Source organism: Malus sylvestris, chromosome 12, assembly GCF_916048215.2.
Source record: "Malus sylvestris chromosome 12, drMalSylv7.2, whole genome shotgun sequence".
Lineage (NCBI taxonomy): Eukaryota > Viridiplantae > Streptophyta > Magnoliopsida > Rosales > Rosaceae > Malus > Malus sylvestris.
Genome location: NC_062271.1, coordinates 4060733 through 4074340, shown reverse-complemented (window position 1 = coordinate 4074340; position 13608 = coordinate 4060733). Strand labels below are relative to the sequence as shown.

The 13608-nt window shown below is 35.9% G+C and overlaps 1 protein-coding gene and 1 pseudogene across 1 annotated transcript; both read left to right on the top strand.

Moving 5' to 3' along the window:
* The first annotated feature begins 1451 nt into the window (after positions 1-1451).
* Positions 1452-2345, top strand: LOC126594333 (uncharacterized; annotated as a pseudogene).
* Positions 2346-9186: 6841 nt separating this feature from the next.
* LOC126594331 (aluminum-activated malate transporter 8-like) lies at positions 9187-11831 on the top strand. Its single transcript, XM_050260578.1, has 6 exons — positions 9187-9674; positions 9765-9905; positions 10194-10466; positions 10559-10683; positions 10847-10990; positions 11147-11831. Exons 1-6 carry the CDS (start codon positions 9380-9382, stop codon positions 11648-11650), a joined length of 1482 nt encoding a protein of 493 aa, XP_050116535.1. The 5' UTR covers positions 9187-9379; the 3' UTR covers positions 11651-11831.
* Positions 11832-13608: the final 1777 nt, after the last annotated feature.

Sequence of the window (13608 nt, the reverse complement as noted above, 5' to 3'; positions counted from 1 at the left end):
AATGTTCGTCCTGCTAATTTACTTTCGTAATGTTCGTAATGTTCGTGATGTTCGTAATGTTCGTAATGTTCGTGATGTTTGTAATGTTAGTTTAGTCAGTACTTTCGTAATGTTCATAATGTTTGCAATGTTCATGATGTTCGTAATGTCAGTTCACTTGCGTAATGTTCATCCTGCCAGTTTACTTTCGTAATGTTCATAATGTCAGTTCACTTGCGTAATGTTCATCCTGCCAGTTTACTTTTGTAATGTTCGTAGTGTCAGTCATTGTAAATCTCCGTTCGAAAATCATATAAGGTATCAGCCCTTTAAAGAGTACGATTTTAAGGCCTCATGAGATCGAAAAACTCAATTTTCCCCTATTTTACATGCGTAAAAAAAGAAAAAAATGGGCAATTGTGGGAGGATAAAATCCGGCTTCGACTTATAGGCCAATACCAATCATCCAAGGAGAAAGAGGTGTGCAAGACAAAAGCCCACAAGAAGTATACGCAAGGGAACGTGCCTAGATAATTCCCACTACGGAGGAGAAGTGGGAGAGGGAGACGGGTCATGGTAGTTGTTCCTAGGGCATGCAGTTACATGACGGATGACCATTAAGGAAGTGGGAAGGAGGACTGGTGGTGGGACTTGATCATCAAGCATGCAGTCTTATAAATAGGGAGAGGATCCAAATAACCAGGTACCTGAGATCTACCCAAGGGAATCCAGAAAATAGAAACGAATCAACTGACTTGAGCGTCAGAGTATCTTTTGCAGGTACCCCGCCTAGGCAAGCTACGGAGGAAGATTATTTTGGAGACATCTCGAAGAAGGATTCGGCGAATGTGAGGATTGCGGTCAACAAATCTGTGAAGGTATTTCTTCTTGTAGGAAATCTCACTCCAACAATATTGAAAGGCTTCAACACGCTCGTAGAAATTGCCTAAAAGATAAGAATTCCTTCATTCTTTTCAATTATAAATTAAGATCAATGCAATTCACAGTCTCTCTTTGGAAGGAAAAGAAAGAGAATGAAGTTTTGCTGCATACCAAAAATGTACATGGGCAAATAATGCACAAGCATGATCAAGTCAAAAGCTACGAAGAAAAATGAGGTTACTTATTCGGCAAGCACTTAAGGCTTGAAAGCAAAAGAAATACACTGAATTTGCTTCGACAACAACGAAGTTGTCTAACAATGGCAAATAATTCACTGGAAGAGTGCAAATAACGCTCACTGTAAAGGAGGCAAGGCCATTGAACACTAATTGGTGCAGGGAGCATGAGCTAAACCTAAAAGGGGAAGATTTCTATTCTTTATGTTTTTATTATTCTACGAGTTATTGTATGAAATGCATTTTTAGCATAATACATATGTTATAGCAAAATGGTATAATCATCGTATATTTTATTGCCGTAGTGCAGTATGATAAGCAATTGTTAATTTGTTAGAATCATAAATCATTCACGTTTTGAAATTTTAAGAAAATTTCGGTTGAAAAATCATTAAATCAGAAGTTTATCCGATAGTAACATATGGAATATGTGCAGAGATAGTAGGTTCAGTTGAAAATTCATTTATTGAGTCTTAAATTTTTAAATTGGTGAAGGTCCTATGGAATTGGGGACATGCATGGCTTAAAACTTTCATAAAGGTCTATCTAAATACCTACAAATGAGAAACTCAAAGGAGATGTCATTTCAAATAATACTCGGATCGGCGTTGGCGGCGCGCCGGAGAATACTGGTGGAGATGGGATACCATTTCACAGTCGTGACTGCAGATATTGATGAAAAAAAAAGTATAAGGATGGATAAGCCTAAAGAATTGGTCATGGTTCTAGCTGAGGCCAAAGCAGATACTAATATTTCAAGGCTCCAAAGTGAGATAACAATTGAATGGGGATGCTCCTGCTACATTGTTGATTACTGCAGACACGGGGGTGGTGCATGAAGGGATAATAAGGGAGAAACCATCCTGCAAGGAAGAAGCATGGAATTTTATCAAGGCTATTATGGTGGTCAAGCAGCAGTTATAGGATCTGTACTGGTAACCAACCTTAAAAACTGGAAAAAGAAACGGTGATTGGCGCAGAGCAGAGGTTTGTCTTTATGTCATATCAGAGGAGGTGATCGATAGCCTGATAGAGGAGGAAATTACACTCAATGTTGCTAGCGGTTTGATGCTGCAACATCCATTGATTTTTCCATTTGTAGAAACAGTGATACTGATAGGGTTGACACCGTTATGGGATTGCCTAAAGAAGTCACAAAAAACTGATTCTGGAAGCAGTCTAACTATATATTGTTGTGGAGTGGTGATCGGGTTCTTATTCGAAACTTATCAGCTGCTGATGAATCTACGATTTTCCATTTTTACTCCTCCAACACCGTAACCACCATATATCACTTATGTTTTAATCTCATATGTCCAGACATATATTAGAGCAACCGTAATGGAGAAATCAACCTGAGTGGTACATTCGACCAAGGCTTCGCAATGCAAAAGTTTCAAACCTGTAATGGGAAACAAACTCTAACCTAAACTCGGTATTAGAACCCCCACACTAGGGAGAGCCACCAGATCTAAAAAACCTTCACATACCCCTGAAGTACATCCAAACAGAAATACAAAAGAAAAAAAGATGAAGCTAAGGGGAAGAGTATTCATTCCTCGGCCGAAGTCACTAAGTGCAACAGTGGGACATCACCACACCACCATATTCATCCTATTTATCCGGCCGAGCTTGGTTTGCGGATTGCCATGCCCGCAATAGCAGAAGGACGTAGTTAGCTTGTAAATTACTTTGGCCTAGTCAGCGTAATTTTGAAGGTCAACAATATCTTATAATATGAACTTTTATTTAGTAACACTTTTCTTCATTTTTTTAAGGTCAACAATATCTTATAATATGAAATCTTATTTAACCATTATGTAAGGCTTTAGTTTGCTAATATGTGATTCACACTTTCAATAGTTATTTGTTCAAATTATATGGATAAGAACCTCTTGTAGGGTTGGTAGCGTTGTGTAACTCAAAAGCAAATGGACGGCGTTGGGGCGTGCAAAAGGTCACATGACCTCCAATTTCTAAAGGGCACCCAAAATTTATATCCTTTTCTATATATATTATGTATATAAAAATTCTAATAGGAAATTAATAATAAAAAATTAGTTTATATATATGACAATTGGTTTTTATTTGGTTAACTGAGCCTATAATTATTATTTTCATTTTTGCATTTTTCTCTAATAATAAACTAAGTCATAAAAATTTACTTGTGTTGTAGACCTATTTAACTAAAAAATTATAGAGGGAGAGAGGGTGCGGCAATAAAGATAAGGAGGCCCTTTATAAAGTAAATGAACTTTTTTCCGATGCCACTTAGTACCACGATCTAGTGATATTTCTCTACTTGTAAGTGAGAGATCTTAGGTTCGATTCTTCCCAAAGGCAAATTTAAATCACATTACTGCTAGCTCATTCTCTACCTCTTAGGCCATCTCTAACCGAATGGTCCAGAGGGCCAGAGGGTTGAAAATAGCCCTAAAACCGTCTCCAACCGAGGGCTAGGCCAGAGGGCTCGGGAATCTGGGAGGGCCCCATGAAATTTCAAAGGGCCAAAGGGCTGGCTGCTTTCGGCCAGCTAGACAGCCCCGGGCTGGCTATTTTTTTTATTATAGTTTTTCATTGCTATTGGTTATAACCGACAGTATTAAAGAAGGATTTTAATACTGTCGGTTATAGCCGACAGTAATAGTTATTTAAAGGAAATTTTTTTTTTTAATTACTATTAGTGTCGGTTATAACCGACACTAATAGTTTGAATTTTTTTTTAATATAACGGCTAGTAGCCGTTGTATTAATTTTTTTTATATGAATTTAAACTTCTTTTTTTCCCTTGTTTTTTTCCTTTTCATATGAATCAAATTTTGTTTCATATTTTTTTTCAATTCTATTTTACAAAATTTGTTTCAATTTTTTTTTAAATTCTATTTTTTTTTCCTATAACTTCTATTTTACAAAATTTGTTTCATATTTTTTTTAAATTCCATTTTTTTCCTATAACTTCTATTTCACAAAATTTGTTTCAATTTTTTTTTAAATTCTATTTTTTTCCTATAACTTCTGTTTTACAAAATTTGATTCATATTTTTTTTTTTCATATAACTTCTATTTTACAAAATTTGTTTCATATTTTTTTAAATTCCATTTTTTTCCTATAACTTCTATTTCACAAAATTTGTTTCATATTTTTTTTTAATTCTATTTTTTTCCTATAACTTCCTAGGCCATTTATACAACATTAAATTAAATTAAGTAACATGAAACAACATTAAACAATATAAAACAACATTAAATAACATTAACCAACGATCAACATGATGTCAGCTACCAACGGCTAGCTGACATCATGTTGTCGTCACTTAGCCGTTGGATTTGAATTTAAATTGTAGTTTTTAAATAATAAATTATGTTTGGCCCTATGACCCTTTGAACCTCGGTTGGAGACGGTTTTTTGTGACAGGGCTAAAACGAGCCTTCTGGCCCTTTGGCCCTCGGTTGGAGACGGAGGCAAATATGGCCATGTACTGTTCATTAAAATATTAATATCTTAGAGAATCTTGGAGGGCCAGAGGGCTAAAACGAGCCATCTGGCCAGCCCTCGGTTAGAGATGGTCTTAGTGTAGATAACATCGTTTGTTAAAAAAATTAAAAAAAAAAAAAAAAACAAGAGCATATCAAATGTTTGCTTAATCTAATTAACTACCGAACTATATATCCATAATTTCTCTTTTTGAGCAATGCTATATGCTGAGAAAATACTTACCATTTCGAATAGAGCTTAGAAAGGTACGTGCACATATCTTGGAATCCAAATTTCTAAAACTAAATTAAAGACAATGGTCACATTAATGCACCCTTGATCGAATAAGGTTCCATGAAAGGAATGAAGCAGAAAACAGAGAGGCTCAAGACAAAATCTTAAATAAACAAACCACATATATTCTAGCTGTCCAGCAGCATGTGAAGCTATCAACACTTCAGCAATCGTAATCAAAACAAGTACAATAAAAAATAACGAAAATTCAGCTCCATTTAATTGTGAATTTTAAACCATTAGATGATTTCCAAAACTATGTACAATTGATATAGTGGATAGGGCATGCATATATACAAGTACTTTAAGCATTTGGATTGCCTCGCTGTTTCCCTCAGTGAAGGACCTATCAAGTTGGTGTTGCGCTTATGTACCTCCTTTACAAGTTGCTCAAAATTTTGGCAAAATCCTGAGTACAAAGAATAAACAGTGAAAGGAATATTGTTTCCAGTTTGGGTTTTGCATCCTTTTGTTAATTTTGGGTAATTTCAACACATTGACGTGAGGAATTAACGACGATGAAGAAATACAAAAAGAGTGGCAGACAAAGTGGGGCCTTTAATTTCTTTATTGTTCGTAAAGTGTAATGATCAATTGGCATATATTCTTACTAAAGTTGTTTCAAACCGAGTTTTTCATAATTCTCTCGACAAATTACATATTGGTAATATCTATACGCTAATTTGGCGTAGTGTTAAAGTGAGCCCACTCCATTGGGCTTATTGACGTAAACAAATTAGGGTTTCATGTAATCTAGTAACTTTGATAGTATAGCCTACTATATATAATCATAAAGAAATTAAACCGAGTTTTTCATAACTGTCTCGACAAATTACGCATTGGTGATATCTATACGCTAACTTGGGGTAGTGTTAAAGTGAGCCCACTCCATTGGGCTTAGTTGACGTAAATAAATTAGGGTTTCATGTAATCTTATAACTTTGCTGGTATAGCCTACTATATATTCATACAGAGATTAACTTTGCCTCCAATGGGTCACTTAATACTGTGGTCTAATGATATTTCTTTTTACTTGTAAGTGAGAGGTCTTAAGTTCGATTCTCGTCAAAGGCGAATTTGAACCATATTATTGCTAGTCCATTGTGAGGCTTAGACAATATCGTTTGTTCAAAAAACTTTGCCTCCACTGTCATACAAACTTTGGCAAATTCAAGCCAAGTACTTAAGATGTGTCAGAAGAATAGGTTGCTTTGTTACCATGTTAAAATTAATTCTAGCGTTATGAAACTTTTAATATATTATCCATCTCCAAAATAGAGGTATATAAAGTGATTTAAAGAGGATTTTACAATACAATTTAAAACCTGATCAAAGTAGAATTATAATAAGAATAAAATAAAATCTCCTAAATTAGGGAAACTCACACCAACACAGCAGCCATGCCTTATTTAGTACCATGCCTCCACATTTGGAAATCTTAAATATGGTATAATGCTATTTTCTAAAAGTAAGGTAGATAAAAAGAAAGGCCTACAGATTGAGTCAGATTCTACTAATTAAAGCAGTGGTTGCTGACATTATCAGTTTCATATATGAGCAATTTTTTATGAGTTCTAAAGATGACCAAAAATAATAATCAGGATAATACATGTACAACTACATGCTTCATATATGTAACATATAGAACGCGTACAACATATATAAGAAATAGAGAGAGATGCATGTACAGATCAACAGGGTTAGGGTTCTAAGCAGCAGTTTCCAAAGTGGATTAAATACTCATTTCGTTTCTAACCATGTATATTAGAAAGGAGGCAGATTGTCTGCCTTTGTGTTATGGTGCCATTCTTATCCCCCTCCTATTTATGCGGTCACGGTTAAGTCACGTTAACATTTTATATTTCTATTGTTTTTTGTATTATTATCTCTATAAAAAAATCAATATAAAATGTTAACATGGTTTAACCATGACTGCATAAATAAAGAGGAGATGAAAATAACACCATAACAGAAGGGCAGACAAATTACCTCCTATTAGAAAAAGGAAAAGAAAAAGATTGATCAACTTCCAAAACATGACCCCGATCGATGCCTTTCGTTCTAACTTCCAGGTTCCCCTGTTTTGGCTTTTCTCCTTGTTTTTTTCTTTGTCATCATGTTGTCACTGTGACCCCAACGTGATGCTACATCAGCGATAAGTGGTGACCTAATAATATTTCCTCCTTGTAATGAACTGAAGGCAGACACTAACTTTTGTTTGATATCACATTAATATATTCATTGGTACCTTAATTTGTCGTTTCATCCCAATTCCCCCAATGCCTAAGCACTTGCATATATTGAAATACTTGATAAATAAGCACTTGCAGATATTGAAATACTTGATAAATCTCCTCAGATATATCATGAATTTTTTTTTATTTTTTAAAGAATCTTCGACAGTACATATATTCAAGAGAATTATTAACACACAAATAAAAAATTACAGTTAATCAAGGACATAAATCTCGGGAGAGGATCCTCTCCGGACCCAAACCCACCGGATCCTTCTTCTTTAAAGGCCGCGTTGGCATCGTGGCTTCCCCGAAATCAGCGTCGTGCTTCCGGAGTCAGCATCCTGGGTTCCCCGGAGCTAGTTACTGACAACATCGTAATAGTTGTCGACGAAAGTGATTTTATATAAAACTGATCATGTAGAAGTTTCCTATAAACATACAAAAAATAGTGAAGAAGACCCAGGAGTGAAGGAGAAGGATTATTGAAGGAGAAGAATTGAAGAAGCAGCAGCAGTAGAAGCAAAACTGCAGAAAAGAAAGGAGGATCCCGTGGGTTTGGGTTCGGAGAGGATCCTCTCCCATAAATCTCATCGTTTGAGAGATTTTTCAGTTTGATCATCAAATAGAGTGGTACACCACGTGTCACTATATAAATGGTGGGCTATGTGTTTTAAAAAGTAATAACTTAAAAAAAAAATTCTTACTACTTACATAAAAACACGTGGTGTGCCATCTCCGTCACAACTAAAATTTCTCGTCATAAAGAAGGAAAAAAGAAACAACTAAAAAGTGAAATAACCAAATAGAAAAAGTCTTCCAATCAGTACACAGATACTACCTTTTCTATTTGGGTTACTTATACAGTATACTACGTTACTATACTGCATCACTTTCCACTTTTGTTTCTCTGTTAACCTTGTGACGTTATCATTTTATAGTTCTGACCTCAAAGCATACAAACTTTCTACTGGTTCATATGTGAATGTCATTGGTTCTATGGATTCTTTGACGTATCTATAGTTTAAACGACGAATATATATATAGCTTCATCATTCTTCCACTACTTTCGTAGTAAATAATTGTAATAAAGCTGCTGTGGTTGGTTAGTGCATGGCATGGTGAAAGCGTATTCTACTCAAAGTCAATTCATACAAGTTCTGCTAATTAACTTCAAAACTGAGTTAGCAAACTGACCATCTTCTCTCTCTCGGAACAGTGGGATACAGTGCATGTCAGACTTTACAGTGATCACACCACCATGTTTCGGGGCGCGGTGGTGAGAGAGAGTTTCATGGAAACTAGAATACACACTTACCCACTTGATCATCAAAAGCTGAAGGGTTTTAAACTTTTAACCTTATAGTGCGCAGAGTTGCGACTTGGGAATGACTAGTGGGTTGAAGCACTCTTGATTCCTTTAGTCTGACAAGTGGGATAAATTAACGTTTGTGGGTTTTATTAAAGGATAATACTTGCATCCCTTTGACATGAACTCATTCTTCCACTTGCAAATAATATATCTTCAACGTAAAACTTTTATAATTGGAACCGTCTAATCTCTTAATATTCATTAGAAAGTCATCATTAAAAAAATCATTCGATCATCTAGATAGTCATTCAATTGTATCAAATAAATCAACAATATAGGTACCAAGTAACATATTTGTAATAAAACGCGGATTTATTTAATATATTTAGATGACTAAACGATCATTGATTCATATGATTTTTAGTAGGAATGACTTTCAAATTAAGGATTAAGAGATTGAACGGTTCTAATTATAAAGTTTCTACATTAAAGATACGTTATTTACAAGTGTCAGAATAAACTCATTCGCAAGGAGATGTAAGCATTATCCTTTATTTAATATAAGCTCAGATCCAAGTAAAAGCCTAGTCAGCCCACGCTTTTCAAAACCCTCCTTTTTCTCTCAAAGCAAAATCTTTGTCTCTCTTCTTACAAGAGACACAAAGACGTGTAACCCATAAAATATTCTTCAGTCACACCAAACTGGCAAACTCTGCCTTATAAATTAGGGCCAATAGTGAAAGAATTCAACCCATCAAAGTTGCTTCCATTTTCTTGCCCAACCTTTTCTCTCTTCCACACCCTTCTCCCTTTCTAAAGTCTCTGAAGCTACAAAAGGAAAACCCATCTTTCTAAGGGCTTTAATTAGCTTAGTTTTTCTCAATATAGGACACTTTAACTTGTTAGGAAAGGAACACCATCTTTCTTAATTCAAACCTTTTATACAGTTTGTCCCTAAACTGAAGACATGGAGATCACCGAGTTAGCAACTGCAGGGGAAGAGAAGGTTGGAGCTTTCACGCGGTTGTGTGGATGGCTCAAGGCCTTGCTAGGGAAGTTGAGTACCAAGGTTGTCAAAGTTATAAAGAGCATTATAAAGCTAGGACAAGATGACCCAAGGAGAGTAACTCACTCTCTAAAAGTGGCTTTGGCTCTTACATTGGTGTCCATATTGTACTATTGGCAAGCCCTTTTCGATGGTATTGGTGTTGCAGGAATCTGGGCGGTGCTAACCGTGGTAGTAGTGTTTGAATTCACTGTAGGTAAGTTACGAACAAAGTGAACATACATTAAAGTTTCATTCAACTTATAATGTGCAATTAATCAAGTACTTAGTTTCTTTTTCTGTGTAGGTGCAACCCTCAGCAAAGGTTTAAATAGAGGTTTTGCAACATTCTTGGCTGGTGCTCTTGGCCTTGGAGCTAACCACATAGCTAGTCTCTTTGGAGTGAAAGGAGAACCCATTGTGCTTGGGATCTTTGTCTTCCTACTAGGTATGGGCCCCACACCTAATCCCCATTTTTTTCAAAAAATGGGGATCCCTCCCCTAAGCTCTCTGTATATATATATATGTTTGTACATAAAAAATAGAGTTAACGTTCTATTGCCGGATATGACATGACCAACATGGTCCCCCTTAAATTAACGGCCCCAATTCACTATCTCTGACATAATTAACATGACATTATTCTGCAAGAAGTATTCTCCTATTATAGTCTGTCTCTATGTAAAAGACTATATTGCCTATACTAATTCATGCAAGTGTTATTCTATGGTTGCAGCTACAGCATCTACATTCTCACGGTTCTTCCCACGGATCAAGGCGAGATATGACTATGGGGTGTTGATATTCATACTGACATTTAGCATGGTAACCGTCTCGGGGTATCGTGTTCAAGGGATCTTGGAGATGGCACATGAGAGACTCTTAACAATTGGAATAGGTGGAGGAACCTGCATGATCATTTCAGGTTTTGTCTGTCCAGTATGGGCTGGTGAAGATCTGCAGAAGCTGATAGCTTCCAATATAGAAAAGCTTGCAAACTACTTAGAAGGTAAACTAAATTATATATTACCTAATTCGCTCTAGCTCCTTTAGTTTTGTTCAACATGTTCAAAGAAGAATAAGCAATTTAATAAATTACAGATTTTGGGGGTGAATATTTTCCATTACCTAAGAATGGAAAGTCTGGCATGGTCTCCAAAAATAAGGAATCATTTCTTCAAGGATATAAGAGTGTCCTCAACTCAAAAAGCAGTGAAGAATCCTTGGTGAGTACTAAAGCATCTTTTTGTTCCTTAATTTCCTGCTGCCACTAAATTTTACCCTGGATGGAAACCACTAATATACTTATCTAGCCATTTTTTACGGGTACAACTTGTACTTGCCAGATATGGTGTAGTCATATTTGTGTCACATTGTATATTTGCATAGGTAAATTTTGCAAGATGGGAGCCAGGACATGGTAGTTTTAAATTTCGCCATCCATGGAAGCAGTACTTGAAGATCGGTGCCCTTGCCAGGCAATGTGCCTACCAGATTGAAACTCTAAATGGTCACATCAACTCAGATGTACAAGTATGTATCAAACCATCATACTCTTTTAAGGGTCCATAATTTAATTAAAATATTTAACGGAAGGAAAATGACCATGTTAAATGATTTTATATAACGTGTAATTGATCTGCCTAAATAATTTAATTTTCTATATAATTAATTTTATCATCCTTGCAGGTACCACCAGAATTTTTACAGATAATTCAAGACTCCTGTAGAACAATGAGTATTGAACCTGGAAAAGCCCTAAAAGCGTTAGCCATAGCAATCAAAACCATGAAAGAACCAAAAGATGCTTGTGAACATTTGGAGAACTCCAAAACTGCAGTCGAAGACCTCAAAATTGCACTCAAAGCTGCATCACTAGAAACTGCTGACATACTTGCAATTGTACCAGCTGCAACAGTTGCTTCAATACTAGTTGAGATTGTCAAAGGGGTAGAAAACATTTCTAAGTCAGTTCATGAGCTTTCTGAACTGGCACACTTCAAAAAAGCTGTGGAGCCCACTGTATCGCCAGAGAAGCCACCATTGCTGCACAGGGGAAGCGTTAATCCTGTACTTTTGGATGGTGAAGATGCCCACGTTATAATCACCGTAGGTGAAACAAACATTGGTTTCCAAGAAAATGAGGTTAATCCTCAGGCACCAAAATGCCCAAAACCAAGGGAGGAAATGTAAATATTTCTCAATCTAACATGTAATTAATCTGGGTTGAAAATACTCAACTTGCATGCTATATATATTTTGTTGAGTATAATGATCAACTCGATCATGTTCTAATTTCACAAACTGTGGGATTAGTAGGGAAAGACATGTTAGTAATATTTCCCCATTTTATACTCAAACTTTTGCAACAAGAGTCCTCCCACTATATACCTAGTAAAGGCGAAAGATGAATATTTCTCTTCCCTTAGGCTATGTATCTGGTGTTCTCCTTTGAATTGAATTGAAAATTTTAGACCTCGTTCGATAACTATTTTCTTTTTTTGATTTTTTGGTTGTGTTTGAGATCTAGGGTGGTTATATGGAGAAAAGGAGAGATGAAAGGGTAGTGAAGGGAAGGAGAAGAATATAATTCTTCCTATCTGTCAAATTCAACTTATCAGCATTCAATGATGAAAAGGTTGAAAAGTGGGGCTATTGAGAAGAAAAATTATGCAGCTTTTTTTGCTACATTTCCTAAGCTAAACTCTCTACAAATCACTGAAGATGAACCTTTTTTCTGGTGGCTTTTCCTTTGTCACTTAAGTATCAGATTGTGCAGAACCAAATTCATTTCAAAAAGCTTCTTCTTTGCCTCAATGGCAAAAGTCTACGCAAGAGGAGTATGATTCTCTTAGAGCTTAGGGTACGTGGAGTTTAGTACCTATACCTATAGATAGAGCAATTGTTGGCAGCAAGTGGGTTTTCAAGGTGAAAAAGAATCCATATGGCAGTGTTTCAAGATATAAAGTTAGGTTAGTTGCACAAGGTTTTCTCAGGAGCATGAATAAAAGGGAGTTAAAACAATTGGACATTAAGACTGCCTGGTGATTTGCAGGAAGAAGTATATATGAAATAGCCTTAAGGTTTTGTTGATCCACAACATCCCACACATGTGTGCAAATTGATAAAGTCTTTATATGAATTAAAACACGCTCCAAGGGCTTGGAACTCTAAATTCACAAGCTATCTCTTATCTATGGGATTCACTGCTTCAAGATCTGATACAAGTCTTTTCATGAAGAAAGATCAATCTGATATGGTCATTTTATTGTTGTATGTTGATGACATTATCCTTACTGGATCAAACTCTATTAAAGTGTAACAAGTGATCACTGAGCTGTCTACAATGTTTGATTTGAAAGATTTGGGAAAACTTACATGTTTCCTGGGATTGCAGATGCAATATTAGTCAAATGGAGACATCTTTGTTAACCAATCAAAGAATGTCAAAGATCTCATTCATAAAGCAGGAATGGATTCATGTAAGCCTGCTCCTACACATGTAAACCTCATAGTTCAATGTTGGTAATATAAGGGGTTCCTCGAACAAATCCAAGTTTTTATCGAAGTATAGTGGGATCAATACAGTACTTAACTTTCACAAGGCCGGACGTTGCCTTTGCTGTGAATTTTGTTTGTCAATTCATGATGAACCCAACTGATAATCACCTTGGAGCAGTCAAAAGAATAATTCGATATCTTCAAGGGACATCTTAACTTGGTATTGTCTATTCAGCTATTGCAAAACCAACACTGAGTGCATTTTCAAACTCTAATTGGGCTGCTAATCTCAATACAAGGAGATCAATGACAGGTTATATAGTATTCCTTGGTAACAATCATATTTCCTGGCAATCGAAGAAGCAAAGTTCTGTCTCAATGAGCTATATTGGAGCATAATACAAAGCTTTAGCTCAGACTGCTGCAGATGTAGCCTAGATCAGATATATTCTTAAGGATTTGGAAGTGTTTTTACCTAGTCCTCCTATGATATATTGTGATAATATGTCAACTATAGCTTTGAGTCCTAATCTAGTGTTTCATTCTCGGATTAAGCACCTTGATACTGACTATCACTTTGTAAGGGAGAGAGTACAACAAGGAGATTTGGAAGTGAAGTATGTTCCAACTGATGAACTGATGGCTGATGT